This window comes from Acomys minous, assembly GCF_964271855.1.
Source record: "Acomys minous genome assembly, chromosome: 7".
NCBI classification, from domain to species: Eukaryota; Metazoa; Chordata; class Mammalia; order Rodentia; family Muridae; genus Acomys; species Acomys minous.
In genome coordinates, this window is record NC_140488.1 from 7,211,507 (window position 1) to 7,226,329 (window position 14,823).

At 43.8% G+C, this 14,823-nt stretch overlaps 2 protein-coding genes and 1 pseudogene across 8 annotated transcripts in view; 1 reads left to right on the forward strand and 2 right to left on the reverse strand.

The window, feature by feature from the left end:
* Positions 1 to 14,823, reverse strand: part of LOC311601305 (circadian clock protein PASD1-like) — a 250,428-nt gene that overhangs the window by 114,402 nt on the left and 121,203 nt on the right. The gene's annotated exons all lie outside the window — the stretch shown is intronic.
* The window catches only part of LOC311601303 (circadian clock protein PASD1-like), a 46,104-nt gene that overhangs the window by 13,778 nt on the left and 17,503 nt on the right, over positions 1 to 14,823 (forward strand). For 3 of the 6 annotated variants that reach the window (XM_084788673.1, XM_084788676.1, XM_084788674.1), the window contains exon 2: positions 14,090 to 14,175. In XM_084788673.1, coding sequence (XP_084644799.1) covers positions 14,092 to 14,175 — 84 coding nt within the window. In that variant the 5' untranslated portion in view covers positions 14,090 to 14,091. Of the gene's footprint in view, positions 1 to 11,423; positions 11,443 to 11,687; positions 14,176 to 14,823 lie in introns of those variants that run through there. The other 3 variants (XM_084788675.1, XM_084788677.1, XM_084788678.1) reach the window with 3 other exon arrangements.
* On the reverse strand, positions 3,440 to 9,573 carry LOC311601943 (actin, cytoplasmic 2-like; annotated as a pseudogene). Its single transcript has 2 exons — positions 9,476 to 9,573; positions 3,440 to 5,356 (listed from the first exon to the last, which is right to left on the reverse strand). The product of its transcript is annotated as an actin, cytoplasmic 2-like (transcript).

The following is a 14,823-nucleotide window of genomic DNA, read 5'->3' on the forward strand; positions in this document are numbered from 1 at the left end:
ATAAAGAACTTAAGAAATTAAAAACCAACAAAACACACACCACAATTTTAAAAATGGGGTATAGAGCAAAACAGAATTCTCAACAAAGGTATAGCGAATGTCCAAGAAACACCTAGAGAAGTACTTAATGTCCTTAGTTATCAAAGAAACGCAAATCAAAATGACTCTGAGATTTCATCTTACACCTACCAGAATGTCTAACATCAAAATTTCAAGTGACCTCACATGCTGGTGAGGATGTGGAGAAAGGGGAACACTCCTCTATTTCTGGTGGGAACGCAAATTTGTACAACCACTTTGCAAATCAATATGGCACTTTCACAGAAAATTGGAAATATCTCTACCTCAAGACCCAGCTTTACCACTCCTGGGCATATACCCAAAACATATTCCACCATACAAAACGACATTTGCTCAACTGTGTTCATAGCAGTTTTACTCATAATAGCCAGAATCTGGACACATTCTTGATGTCCCTCAACTGAAGAATGGATAAAGTAATTGTGGTTTATTTACACAGTGCGATATTACTAGGCAACTAAAAACAAGGTAATTATGAAACTGTCAGATGGATGGAACTAGAAAAGATCATCCTGTGTGAGGCAACCCAGACTCAGAAAGACACACATGGTATGTACTCACTTATAAGTGGATATTAGCCATATAGTAAAGGATAAACATACTACAATCTACAGACCCAAAGATGCTAAATTAGAAAGAGGGCCCAAAGGAGGATGGTTGAATCTCATTCAGAAGAGGAAGTAGAATGGAGAGCAGAAGTGGTTGAAGAGAGGGTACAGGATAGAAGAGAGGGTGCTGAGGGAAGCTCGGGCAGGAATCAGATGTGGGGAGAGCAGGGCCAGGAGGACAGAGGGCTTTCAGAGAGAAAAGAAACTGTGGGCAGAGGCCATCTCTGAGACGAGCTGAAGAGTCACGACAGGGTAGGCTCCTAGGGGTATATTAGGGTGACTCTAGCTGAGACTCCTGGTATCAGGGGACATCGAGACTGAAGAGGCCACCTCCTAGCCAGTCAGGGCTTCCGGTGGAGGGAAAGGGACCCCAACCAATCCAGAAAACCTTTGATCCAAAATTTATTGTGCCTACAAGATGTGCAGGAATAAAAATGGAGCAGAGATTGAGGGAATGTCCAACCAATGACTGGTCCAATGTGAGATCGACCCCTGGGAGAGAAGCAGCCTCTGACACCATGTATGATTCTCTGCTATGCTTGCAGACAGGAGCCTAGCGTAACTGTCCTCTGAGAAACTCCATCTAGCAGCGGAAGGAAACAGATTTTGAAACCCACAGGCATACATTAGGTGGAGCTCAGAAAGTCTGTGGAAGAGTAGAGGGATGGATAGCCGGACCTAGAGGAGAGAAGAACTTTGTAGGAAGACCAAGAGTGTCAACTAACCTAGGCCCATGGGGGCTTACAGAGACTGAATCACCAACCGAAGAGCATGCATGGGCTGGACCTAGGCTCTTGACTCATATGTAACTGATGAGCAGCTTGGTCTTCATGTGTGTCCCCTTGAATGCAGAGCAGGGGCTGTCTCTGACATGGACTTTATTGCCTGCTTGTGGATCACTTTCCACTAGCTGGCCTCAGTGGAAGGGGATGTGCTTCGTCCTGAAGCAACTTGATGTGCCAGGGTGGGTTGGTAGGAAGTGGGTGACGAAAAGGGCAGCAGTAAAGGCAGAAGAGGGTAGGAGAGTGGGACCTAGGGCAGAGGAGGGAGGGGGCTGCGATCTGGATGTAAGGTAAAAAAAATCAATTAAGAAAAAGAATAAAGCCTTGCTTAGAATCGCTAGTAGAATGTTTCTATTCTCATGTGTATTTCTGTATTCCTGCTGTAACAACTAACCATAAACCTAGTGCCTTGAAACAGGACAAGTTAATTATATTGCAATTCTGCATAGTAGGTACCCAACATAGGTCTCTTTGGGATGTAACCATGGTGTCAGCAAGGTGGTTGTCCATTCCAACTTTTGCTTTTGAAACCTTCTGCATGCCTTGGTTTGTGATCTCCTTGATCCTTCCACCATCTTCAGATCTAGCAACGGGAGGTACAGCCCTCTCACATGACATTTTTCTGGCTCATTTCTCTTTTTGTCATCCTTTTCCTTTGCAGTATGCTAAGGACCATAGTGGACCAACCCAGAGAGCGTCTCATGTCCATATTTTATGATTTGATAATCATTGCATGTAATAACATTTGCAGCTTTATTTTTTCACTGGACTTGTAACATATTCATTGGTTATGGAGACAAGAAGGTGGATACTCTGGAGAGACTGTAACTGGGCTATCTATAGCATGTTCTTATAGGTTTCTCTCATGTACAATTGTGTTCATCCCATCTATAGCTCCCAAATATTTCATCCATTTATTATAGCAGCATCTAAAAAGAATCACTATTATCTGAAATTTATCAGTTCCAAAATCTCAAATTTCATCATTTAAACTCAGCTATTAAAAACAAGGAACTGCAGAAATTTGTGGACAAATGGATGGAACTAGAAATGATCATAATGAGTGAGTTAACCCAGAAGCAGAAAGAGTCATGGGGCATGTCCCATGAAAGTCTTCACTTACCAGGAAAGTGGGACAGAGGGGAGGACATCCTGTTGTGTCCCTAGGTGAGAGAAGCATGGGAGAATGTGGAAATAGAAGGATCCAAAGGGTCCTAGAAACCTACAAGAAAATTAATTGATTATGATAAGTGAATCTGGGCCCAAGAGTCCTGCTCAAACTATGGCACCAGCCAAGGACAATACATGCAGTAAACTTGGAACCCCTACCCAGATCAATCAATGGACAGGACATTCTTCACAGTTGACTGGAGAGTGGGGTCTGACTTTCACACGAACTCTAGTGCCCCATATTTGACCACATCCCCTGGATAGGGAGGCCTGGTGGCACTCAGAGGAAGGATAGCAGGCTACCAAGAAGAAACTTGATACCCTGTGAGCATATACAGGGGGAGGAAGTCCCCCTCATTCACAGTCATAGGGGAGGGGAGTAAGGGAAAAATGGAAGGGAGGGAGGAATGGGAGGATACAAGGGATGGGATAACCATTGAGATGTAATATGAAAAAATTAATAAAATATATTTTTAAAAATAAATTAAGTGTGGGTTCGGTTCTGGGTATAGTCCCTTTTAGGGTACGATGCCTTTCTAGCTAGCACAGCTCTGAACGTCAAGAGACTTTCAGTGGCTCCCAAACTTTGATGATGATCTGGAATACTGGTGATATGCACTCTTATTCACAAAGGGAGAGTACAACGAAATCAAGCCACCATTTTTGCAAACAAATTTTAAATGCAAGGAAACCAAATCCTGTTCGTTTTCAAGACCTAGAAAGAACGAGGCTGGTGGCTTCACCCTTTCTGTTGACCAGCAGCAGCTACGCACTCAGGGTCCACACTCCCACCCTAGTCACCCTTCTGTCACCCATATAAGGCACTGCATAGTTCCAGGATATTATTTCATCAGCCTTTGGATGCCTTCTGCATGTGGGTGTTTGGTGCTCAGACAGCCTTTTTTCATATAATAATCTCTGTGCCCTATTTAGTCTGAAGCAGCAGTGTTTCTCCTCGTATAGAATGAATGGTCAAGAACTGTGGGCCTCCCACGTTCCTCATGGATCTTTTTTTTTTTTTTTTGGTAAGGTGTGCACTTTTATTAAATTGTCTCAAGTCAGTGTACAGGCAAGGCCTGGCTACCTCAACACCTCAGCCCACCCTCAGGGAGACCAAAGCCTTCATACATCAAGTTGAGGGGACCAAAAAACAAATGGGGAGCACGGATGGCTGACTGACCATTCAAAAATTAAAAAACAAAAGTAAGGTAGTATTAAGGCAGAAGGTTTAAAAAAAATTTTGCAGTACATAATTTATATAGAAGCAAGGCTGTCACCTCGCCAGTGTGAACTCAGGGAGTGGACTTGGCCATCCTCCTCTAGGGACTAAAGGTAGCTTTTGGGAGGGTGAGGGACTTCCTGTAGCCATATCCCATGGATACTTGGAATGACTAAAACGAAACAAAAAACAAAACAAAAAATGTACAATCAAGGTCCTCAGCCACATTGTAGAACTTTGGGGGATGCTTGCTCCAACAGACTGCTGTTGCCTTCACCATTCCAGTTTTTAAATCCTGAGTCAAAAGTGCCAAAACAAACAAAAAAACTTTAGAAAAAATTAAAAATAAAACAAAAACAAATAAAGCCATTCCAATGTTGTCTCACGGTTTTTTGTTTTTTCCTCCCTGGGCACGTTAGGTTTTGTCAAAAGAATGGGTGTTAAAACGCAGCTTAGTAACAGTCCATCTATAAGCATTTGTGGTGGACGATGGAGGACCTGGACTCATTGTACTCCTGCTTGCTGATCCACATCTGCTGGAAGGTGGACAGTGAGGCTAAGATGGAGCCACCGATCCATACTGAGTACTTGTGCTCATGAGGAGCAATGACCTTGATCTTCATGGTGCGAAGAGCCAGAGCAGTGATCTCCTTCTGCATCTGGTCAGCAATGCTTGGGTACATGGTGGTGCCACCCGACAGCACTGTGTTGGCACAGAGGTCTTCGCAGATATCAAGGTCACACTTCATGATGGAATTGGATGTAGTTTCATGGATACCACAGGATTCCATACTCAGAAAGGAAGGCTGGAGAAGAGCCTCAGGGCAGCGGAACTGCTCATTGCCAGTTGTGATGACCTGGCCATCAGGAAGCTCATAGCTCTTCTCCAGGGAGGAAGAGGATGCAGCAGTGGCCATCTCTTGTTAGAAGTCCAGGGCAACATACCACAGCTTCTCTTTGATGTCATGCACGATTTCCCTTTCAGCTCTCCTTGTGAAGCTGTAGCCACACTTGGTCAGGATCTTCACGAGGTCAGGTCCCGGCCAGTCAGGTCCAGATGCAGGATGGCATGAGGAAGAGTGTGGCCCTCATAGATGGGCACAGTGTGGGGGACCCAGTCTCCAGAGCCCATTACAATGCCAGTGGTACGACCAGATGCATACAGGGACAGCACAGCCTGGATGGCTGCGTACATGGCTGGGGTGTTAAAGGTCTCAAACATGATCTCAGTCATCTTTTCACGGTTAGCCTTGGGGTTCAGGGGGGCCTCGGAAAGTAGCATAGGGTGCTCATCGGGGGCCTCACACAGCCTGTTATAGAAGGTGTGGTGCCAGATTTTCTCCATATTGTCCCGGTTGGTGACGATGTCGTGTTCATTGGGGTTCAGGGTCAGGATGCCTCTCTTGCTCTGGGCCTCATCGCCCACGTAGAAGTCCTTCTGATCCATACACACCATCACGCTCTGGTGTGGCAGGTATGGACCAGCGACAGAAGAGCTGCGAGATCACTCACTGGGGATGAGGACTCTACCCATCATGGATCTTTTAATGCAAGACTCTCCTTCAAAGATCTTTCTGAAGTGATACTTTATTTTTTTTAAAGCTGCCATGATAGTTGACTTTCCATACAGGCCCAAGATCAGCACACTCCAAGTTATCAGTAGTTAGTGTTGCAAACACAGGTATGATGGAAACACATTAACTAAATGGTTCTCTCCTCCCCTTTCCCCAACACCCTAAAGGTCACACATTCATCCCTGCCACCTAGGAATTACAGACAGCCTGATCATAGTGTGTAGCATGGACTGCTCATAAGTTGCCCGGCATGGGGCTACTTCCCTTCCTCTGAAATGTATAAAATGTATAAAAAGGGACTCCAAATCCACAGAGGGGCTTGAGCACCCTCATCCTTGCTGTCTCTCCAGAGTGTTACTAACTCTTCTAATACATATTTTACTCCAAAGACATCCAGTTCAGTACCCTGTCTTGAGCTTCTATCCAGTAGCTGTGACATTTACAGAAGGAGCCACGTGGATCTTAGCAACAGCGAAGAACCTTCCCTGTGTCCAAATACACTTTTCTCCCCTTACTCTTGGGGCCTAACACTCAATGTCCCCAGTGGATGCCAGAAGCAGTGGAGAGTGTCAAACAGTCTACTTTCTTTCATATGCCTGAGGCAAGAAGAGATACAGATTTTGGTGTTTGGAATATACATGTATATAATCAAATGTCATAGGAATGAGACTGTAGTCCAAACATAGACTCAGTTTTGTTTATTTTTATTTTTTATTTTTTAAAATATTTTATTACTTTATTCGTATTACATCTAAATTGGTAGCCCATCTCTTGTATCCTCCCATTCCTCCCTCCCTCCTGCTTCCCCCCTACTCCCCTCCCCTATATCTGTGACTGAGGGGGACCTCCTCCCCCTGTATATGCTCATAGGGTATCAAGTCTCTTCTTGGTAGCCTTCTATCCTTCCTCTGAGTGCCACCAGGCCTCCCCATGCAGGGGATGTGGTCAAAAATGGGGCACCAGAGTTTGTTTGAAAGTCAGACCTCCCTCTCCACTCAACAGTGGAGAATGTCCTGTCCATTGGCTAGGTCTGGGTAGGGTTGGAAGTTTACTGCATGTTTTGTCCTTGGCTGGTGCTATAGTTTGAACAGGACCCCAGGATCCAGATCCACCTGTCATAATGTTCTTCTTGTAGGTTTCTAGGACCCTCTGGATCCTTCTATTTCCCCTTTCTCCCATGCTTCTCTCACCTAAAGTCCCTATAGGATGTCCTCCCCTCTGACCCACTTTCCTGGTAAGTAAAGTCTTTCATGGGACTAGCTACAGGAGACAACTTCCTGAACAGATCACCAACAGCCCAGGCCTTAAGGTCAACAATTAATAAATGGGACCTCATGAGGCTGAGAAGCTTCTGTAAGGCAGGAGACACTGTCAGTAGAACAAAGTGACAGCTTACAAACTGGGAAAAGATCTTCACCAATCCTTCATCTGACAAAGGTCTAATATCCAAAATATATAAAGAACTCAAGAAATTAAACACCACCAAACCAAATAAGCCAATTGAGAAATGAGGTTCAGAACTAAACAGAGAATTCTCAACAGAGGAATGTCAAATGGCTGAGAAACACTTAAAGAAATGCTCAGCCTCATTAGTCATCAGAGAAATGCAAATCAATTTTGTTTAAAATAAACCTTATCACATAGCCTGAAATGACTTGTGTATCTGGAACAAAGTTTTCAAGGGTGGACTTTTTCACTCAACTGTGTTGGTTTTCCAATGGTTTTTGATTGTGTAGTATTTGGTATTTTTAGTTACCAAATGAGGGCTAAGCAACCTGGACCTTTTAACCCCTTCTATGTAGGCACCCCTCTCAGAAAGTTCAACTTATAAATCAAGTGGAGTACAGGAGTGCTGCGATTTATTTATTTATTTTAAAAAGGAGAAAAGGCTCAAGGACATGGGTGAGGAAGGGATGAGAAGTGCAGCTGAGGGAGGAGCTCAGTGTTGGGGTGATGGACAGGGCAAGGGAGCCTAAGGGAGCAGTGAGGCTGTGGGGTAAGGGGACAGTCATGGTCGTGGCATCTCTCAGCTTCGCAGTGAATCCAAGGCATGGGATGTACACATTCTTGGTGATTTTGTGTTGACACATGCTTTGTGGTCCTACTTGGCAGCATACTTCTCTCCTCACTACCACAGCTGCTTTCTTCTCTGTTCTTCCTATTTTGCATTCAGCTCCCCAACAGCCAGGTACAGATTCTGGGTCTGGTTCACCAAATCCTGGCTCTTACCAAATTATGGCTTGGTCCTTCCTTCCTTCCTTCCCTCCTTCCTTCCTTCCTTTCTTCCTTCCTTCCTTCCCTCCTTCCTTCCTTCCCTCCTTCCTTCCTTCTAGCCTTCCTTCTGCAGCCAGGAGTCGACAATTAGTTGTGTGAATATTTTCCTTGAATCCACATACTTTTTTTTTGGCAGTCCTGTGTCATTTCCTTATATTCATGTGGAAACACCACAACTCTGAGCCTGCACCAGTGCAATTGAATGTGGCTGCAGAAACCCACACAGACACCCTGAGTAAATACTCTCTTATTAAAGTAAGGGCCATTAATCCTCAGATGGGTTCTTGATGCAGCCCTGCAATCACGCCAAAGTTCCAGAGAGCATCCACCCTTCTGTCTCCCAGGAGACTACTGCAAGTTTTCTCCCCTCATATCACTAGACTATACTCATCCCTGCTGAATATCTGCCTGGGTTGGCACTCCTACCAAGCCCAGGGTATTCTTAAACTCAACCACCTGTATAAATCTCTCAAGGGAGGGATTGGGATTACAGTTGCCCCCCCCCCTTTCCCCACTCTTCATGCTGCCATTTGTTGGTTTCCCCCATAGCCTGGTGGTTTCACTTCTTGCCAGCCCATCCTCCTTTTTCACCTTTTGCATTTCCTCCTTGTCCTCTATTCTGACTTAAAATGTAGGATTGTTCAGGGCCTAGTTCTGAAGGTGCTTCTCTTGTACCACATACAGAATCTTGCCAAGAGCCTGTCCTGTGGCTTAGTAGTAATTAAATGATAATTGCCCATTCCCATTTCCAGCCTTGATATTGACTCAGGACTCTAGACCTTTCTATGTAACCAGCTCTACCCTGTCTTCTTCATCTCAGTTAAACCACCTCCATCATTCATGTTTCTTTGACTAATACTCTGAGCACCCTCCTTGACTCCAGTTTGTAAGTATTCATTAAATTTCATGCTGTCATCTAATATTCACATTTCTTCCATCAAACTCCATCTAGAATTTTATTTCCTTCCCACTGTTTGATACAAGTCAGTGTCACGCTTCTCCTGGATTGTTCCAGCAGCCTCCCAAAAGTGTCCTAACTTCTACGTGTGACATCTCATTTTCATTAGGAAATAAGTCTGACGGGTTACTTGAAGATAGAAAAGATTATGGTGCTCCCTGATTCATAGCCTTCAGTTTCTTTCCATGCCATTTAAACTGATGGTCAAAGTCTCCTGTGATGGCCTGGGAGGCCTTGCATGATTCCCACCCCTACCTTAAAACATACTAGAGGAAGCTGTGCTTTGGTGGTGCTTACTTCTGTAAGTCTGTGTATCCAAAACAAGATAGTTCATGTCCTTCAGGTTTCAGCAAAAAGCGCATCCTCTCAGTAGAGCCCTCAATGGCTACCTTACTCTGCTCCACTTTTCTCCATACAGCCAGTCTTCATTCACTCTCCTGCATATTTGACTTCCTGGAGAGAGGCTGGCCTAATGTCCATGAGGTAGTGGCTCGTGCTTGGCTCATTGTCATCTCTATTTGTAGGACCTAGAAGTGTACCTGACATATGACATCACTGAACAATACAGGATATGTGACTTTGGGATATCAGAGGAAAGCCTTGAAGTACAGTGATTTGAACAGAAAAATATATTGCTTTTTCAGTTTTTAAAGATGGAAGTTGAAGGTCCAGATGTTGCCAGGGTTGGTTCTTTCTTGAGATCTTTCTCCCTGGCTTGTAGATGGCGGTCTACAGTGAGTGCACTCACAGGATCACACTCTGTATATGACTGTGTCTTATCTGCCCCCTGTAATAGGGACCGCAGTTACACTGCACCAGTGCCCACACATTCTACCTCAGTTCCCTCATTAAAGACCTTGTCTCCAAATGCAGTCACAGTCTGGAGCAGTGAGGTGAGGGCCACCATGGAAAGGACTGAAGGAGCACAACTGAGACTACAATCTAACCAGTGACTAGTGTGTGGAGGGTGAAGAATTTGCAGAGAAAACACGAGTCTTTTGTAGAGTAAAGGTCAGGACTTGAAGGTGAAGTGAGGCTTGGAAAGGAAGACTCACAGAGAGGTTCGATTTTGATGAACGCATGTCAGGAAAATAATTAATGTGGCTGCAAATAGGTATAGGCAGAAATGCAAGAAGGCATAAGGGAGAGAAAAAACAGGAAGAGGAGGAGATAGGACTGGTGAAGTTGAGGGACAAGGGAGGACAGGGTGGTCAAGGTTTGCTGAGGGAGGTAGCAGATCCAACTTTTTATCTAAAAAGATTTAGCAAACACCTGTTGTGGATAAGACAATGGCTCTGTCCAGATGCCTCTTGCTCCTGAATGAAAAGGAATGGACCTTGAGGTCAAAGGTTCTGGTTTTCTCAGGACATGCTAAAGTGCTTTAGGGTGAGGCCCATGTCCTACGTGACTTTCCTGGTCTTACCAGGGGAGGAGGAAATTGCGTTTTCCATGGAGTGTTACAGTTTAGCTCTGATATCAGAAGGCAGTGGAGAATTTGGAGTTCTACATGGCCATGATGATACCAAACATGTTATAGCCCTTTGTCTAGCTGCTGTGCCAAGCATGGCAGAAGAAGCAGGTAGATGTTTGAAACTGGCTGGCAGACAGGTCAGATGAGACACAGGCTGGTGTTGCTTTAGCAGTTGTCAGCACCTAGCTATCAGCAATGTAGCAGCTCTGCCATCACTGTGCCTGCCTTGATCAACACTCAAGCCCCAGGCATTCAACAGTGATTCTTCCCCAGAATAAATGGAGTCTCAGAAGGTCATGGTAGAAGGATGGCGTGAGCACAAGAGAGCCAGCCAGCCAGCCAGCCAGTCAGCCAGCTGACTTTTATTTGTAAACCTTGGGCAGTGGGGAGAGGTTTGAGGGTGTCTGATACACTATGTGCCAGGACACTTGATTTACATGCAGTGATACAGTATCTCATTAACATGCAGTAGCATGCGGTCCTTTCACAAGAAGGAAAACACAGTTCATAATTATCCTACGGATGGAGGAAGAACTTCCAGGTAATAATAAAGGTCATTTGCTAGAGGCTGGATGTGCTTGCTGAACAGTTTCTTACCAGGAAACGGTTGGGGTTGTAATCTCCCTGAGGGCTACATGATACTCCTGAGAGGATCTGTAGGTCTCAGATCAGGGGAAGGGAGAGCCCCACTGAGAAAGGGAGTCCAGTGTAATGGACTGAACTCAGTTGGATATCCTGATATGCCAGAGTTTGACCTCTCCAGTAGCACCCCACAAGCCCCGGTGCCAGATTCCAGTGATGTCGAAAGATACATGGTCCCTAGTTCCAAGAAAGAGGAGGCACCCAATGTACAGAATGCAAGTCAGACTCACTGTGTCTTAAGCTCACTGGTAAATACCAGGCCAGCTTTAACTGATCACTTCACTGACTCTCTGAGCAACTCTTTGAAGCAGGCACTTTTAGCCTCATTCCTATTTGGCAGATAAACAAACTGAGGCACAGAGATGCCAATTCACTTGCTGAAGATCAGAGAGTAATATGTGGTCCTGCCAAGAGGTGGAGCAAGGCCTTGTTCTTGAGGTTCCTCTTGTCCTTCCCCTCCTTTGCCATAAACAGAGCTCCCATGCCTCTAGGCCCTGTAGATAATGCTGAGAACGCAAAGGTCAGTGTGGCAGCGGGTGGAAGGCCTGGCAAGGATCTTATTGGTGCTATGTGTCTTTCACATTTGTTTCCTTATATTTTACATGTCTTCAGTGTTGTCAACAATCTCGAGTACTGAAGCTTTATAATAATTCTTGATATCCAGTAAGTAAAGGCCCATTCTGTATTTTATTCTTACTCATAAATTACTGTGCAGGATTTGGGGCTTTTTATTTTCCACAGCTAGATTAATGGGGAAAATACTTCACAAATTTATCACAAAATACTGAGATGGTGATATGGATGATGTGTGTTCCATCTAAGCCATGAAGAATCTTACATGGTGGCAGAGGCATCTAATCCTAGTCCTTGTGGACTGGAGGCAGGAGGATCAGTAGTTTTAGGACCTAAAGTGAGTTGAGGGGGCAGCTAGGTTACACTGTTTCCCATGTTAAAGCAAATAAAACCAAAATGAAAAATGTCCAGAGTAATCTGAGCAACAGGAGGTGACACCCTACAGTATGGCAGCTCTTGTGCAGGCCTCTGGTATTGAGACTCTTTGCCTACTGAGCCTTCCAGTTATTGTCTGATCCTAGGAAGTAGAGAATGTCCACTCCTGCTTTGTAGTTAGACTTGTAATCCAAGGCAGGCTCAGATATTGAATTGTCTCATCCTTTGGCAGCAGCTAGTGTTATAGCTCTTGCATAGGCATAAGAATTGGGGGCATTTCTTAGCCAGTAACACAAGCTAGCTTTAGAGCTCTTAGCCAAAGACTGGGAACATTTCTAGCCTAAAGACTTGTCTGCTCTATGGACCTTTTCTGGTGTCCCGGGACAGTGGTCTTTTCTGTGTGGTACTATGCAGAGAGGCAACAGAATATAACTCGAGGAGGAGAGAGAAATGGTTCTGTGGTTGTGAACATTTTTTGCCCCAGCACAGGACCTGAGTTTGGTTCGCAGTACCCATTATAGTGGCTTACAACTATTTGTAACTCAAGTTCAATGAGATAATACATTCTTCTGATCTCTATAGGTGTCAGACATACACATGGTATACATACATTCAGGGGAAACATTTAATAAAATAAAAGTAATCAAAATATAACATATAGAGACATATGTTTAAAAGATCAAATCAGGAAAGCAGCAACTGCTGAATGTCTCCCTATAGACTCATTGAGCCCAACTGCTATGCCTTGTAGAACCAGCCACTGTCATTGGGGCTTACATTTTAGACCTATCACAGCCTCACCACTAACCACCAATCACATTCATTAAGGATTATGTTTGAACAAATGACAACACTGACTCTGAGAACAAATCATAGTCATTGAAGTTTGTGTTTTAGGCCAATCACAGCCTTGCTCTTAACAGTAACCACAGTCATTTAAACTTGTGTTTTGACCAATCACAGCCCTGCCTCTTAGGACCAATCATAGTCAGTGGCTTTTATGTTCTCAGCCAATCTCCTAATCAGTGTGCATTCTAGAGTTGCCTGGATACAGTAGACATAAGACCACTTTACTTCAAGTGGGTGATAAGGTAAGGTTGACTCGGAGCTCCGTTGTAATGGCAAAATACTGAGTTATTTTTTTGTCTAATCTTGTACCAATCATTGATATAGGGATGGGGAACTCACCAACTGTAAACTGTGGATTTCATAATTTCACATTTCAGTTATATAAGTTTTTAGTCTAGTCTAAAGTTATGTAGTTAAGTATATACCTTATGTAAGCTTAGTTGTCTAACTTGGTGCTTATAAAATGTCTGTCCTCTTCTTGAGCAATACTATTTTTACCACAGTTAACAATCTCATGGAATACACTGAAGCAACTATTTTCTTGACTACATTATTCCTCTATGGCTTTCCCTATTTCTATGCCTTCTTTGTGGCTAAACATCCTAAAATACTTTCTAGGCCCTGTGTCCACTCCATCACATTGCATTTCTTCTTCAGTCATCATCAGCCAGGCCATAGCTGCTACACTCTTCATCCTACGGCACCAATGCTACACACCCTATTCTCATTGCCTCGTTAGTGAAGGCACTTGAGTGCACTCTGAGGGCATGCTGTGAGACTCTTGACCTAGAGTCAGAATCCCCCAGCACAAACGTTGTACACCCCGACTATTTCTTTCTCTTGTGAGTAGAGGAGCTAATTCTTATTGACATAAAACATTGAGGTGGGAGGCTGTGTTACTGATGTCTTTACTGACTCAGGTCAAGGAGGAGAGGTGGTATGGCTGTGAAGGGGAACAGAGGACAAGATGAGGTGTGGTGTTTACTGAGCAGACCTGGGAATGGCCTGAAGATCCCCCCAGTGTAAGGCCTTTGTCCAGAAATGAAGAGTAGAATTCCAGCTTTTAGTTAGGGACTGGTGGTATGGATCCACGCAGAGTTGTTAACCTTGTCTGGCATATTGTGGATCCTGAGTTTTCACAGAACCAAATGGAAAATTGCACGTTGTTGGGTGAATTTTCAATGCCATCATTTTTAATCCGAATTGTATTCCACAGATTAAGTCTTCTCTATGATACTAATTATAACTTTGCCTTGGTAAGGTAGCTCAGTGGTTAAATGCACATGCCATGTAAGCCTGATGACCTCAGTTCACTCCTCAGAACCCACATAAAAGTGAAAGTAGAGAACTAACTTCCCAAAGTTCTCTTCTGACTTCCACTATAAGCTATGGTATACACAAATCCCACCTCCATTCAAAAACTAATACTTTTTTTCTAATTCGTAACTTTGAGAACTCTAATATCAACTGCTCATTATCTTAATATAACATCTCGCATTTCTTTTTTGAGAAGGAATGTCAGACGTAAGGGCCAATTTTGAAAAAAATGAAGCTCCTGTCTTCACTACCCATAAAGAGTACCATCAGACGGCGGTTATGGTAAGGGTGCTTTTGTTGCGTACTCTGTGTGTAGATTGTGTATAATACAAGATGCACTACAGCACATCTCAAAGCATAGCTGGAAGACTAAAGGCCTTCAAGTAATACAACAAGTATTACAACAGTGCACATTCTTAAATGAAAACCTAAGCCACGTATGGACTTCTTTCTTCCTTTTATGCAGTTCATTATAAAAAAAAAAGGACTGGTAAGTATCATATAATGAAATTTGTGTTGTGTAGAGGCCTCAAAATTATCATTTGAAGTCTTTCAATAAGTTGTATAAAACCTAATGCATATTTGAACTACTATAGAAGGTGACTATAAACCACAGGGATGTTTATCGGCACAAGTGCAGGGGGAAATGCCTCCTCTGCCACCTTTTAGCTTCTGTCATGTGTGAGTAACTTCCCTGGAAAACCTTTTCTTAGAGAAGCTTTTCGTGCCACAAACATTCTGTAAGTATGAGCACAGCTGTCTTTAAGCAGAAAAAATGTTTAAAAAATTAAGGCCTCTGGAATGAGGTGTAGCTTGGGCCATTATTTTGAGCCATGAAAAGAAGGTGGAGTTTTTTTCTTTTGTCTTTTGTTTTTAATTTCAACTGAGGCTGGGGTTATAGCTCATTCGCAGCACTTACCTAGCAGTGTC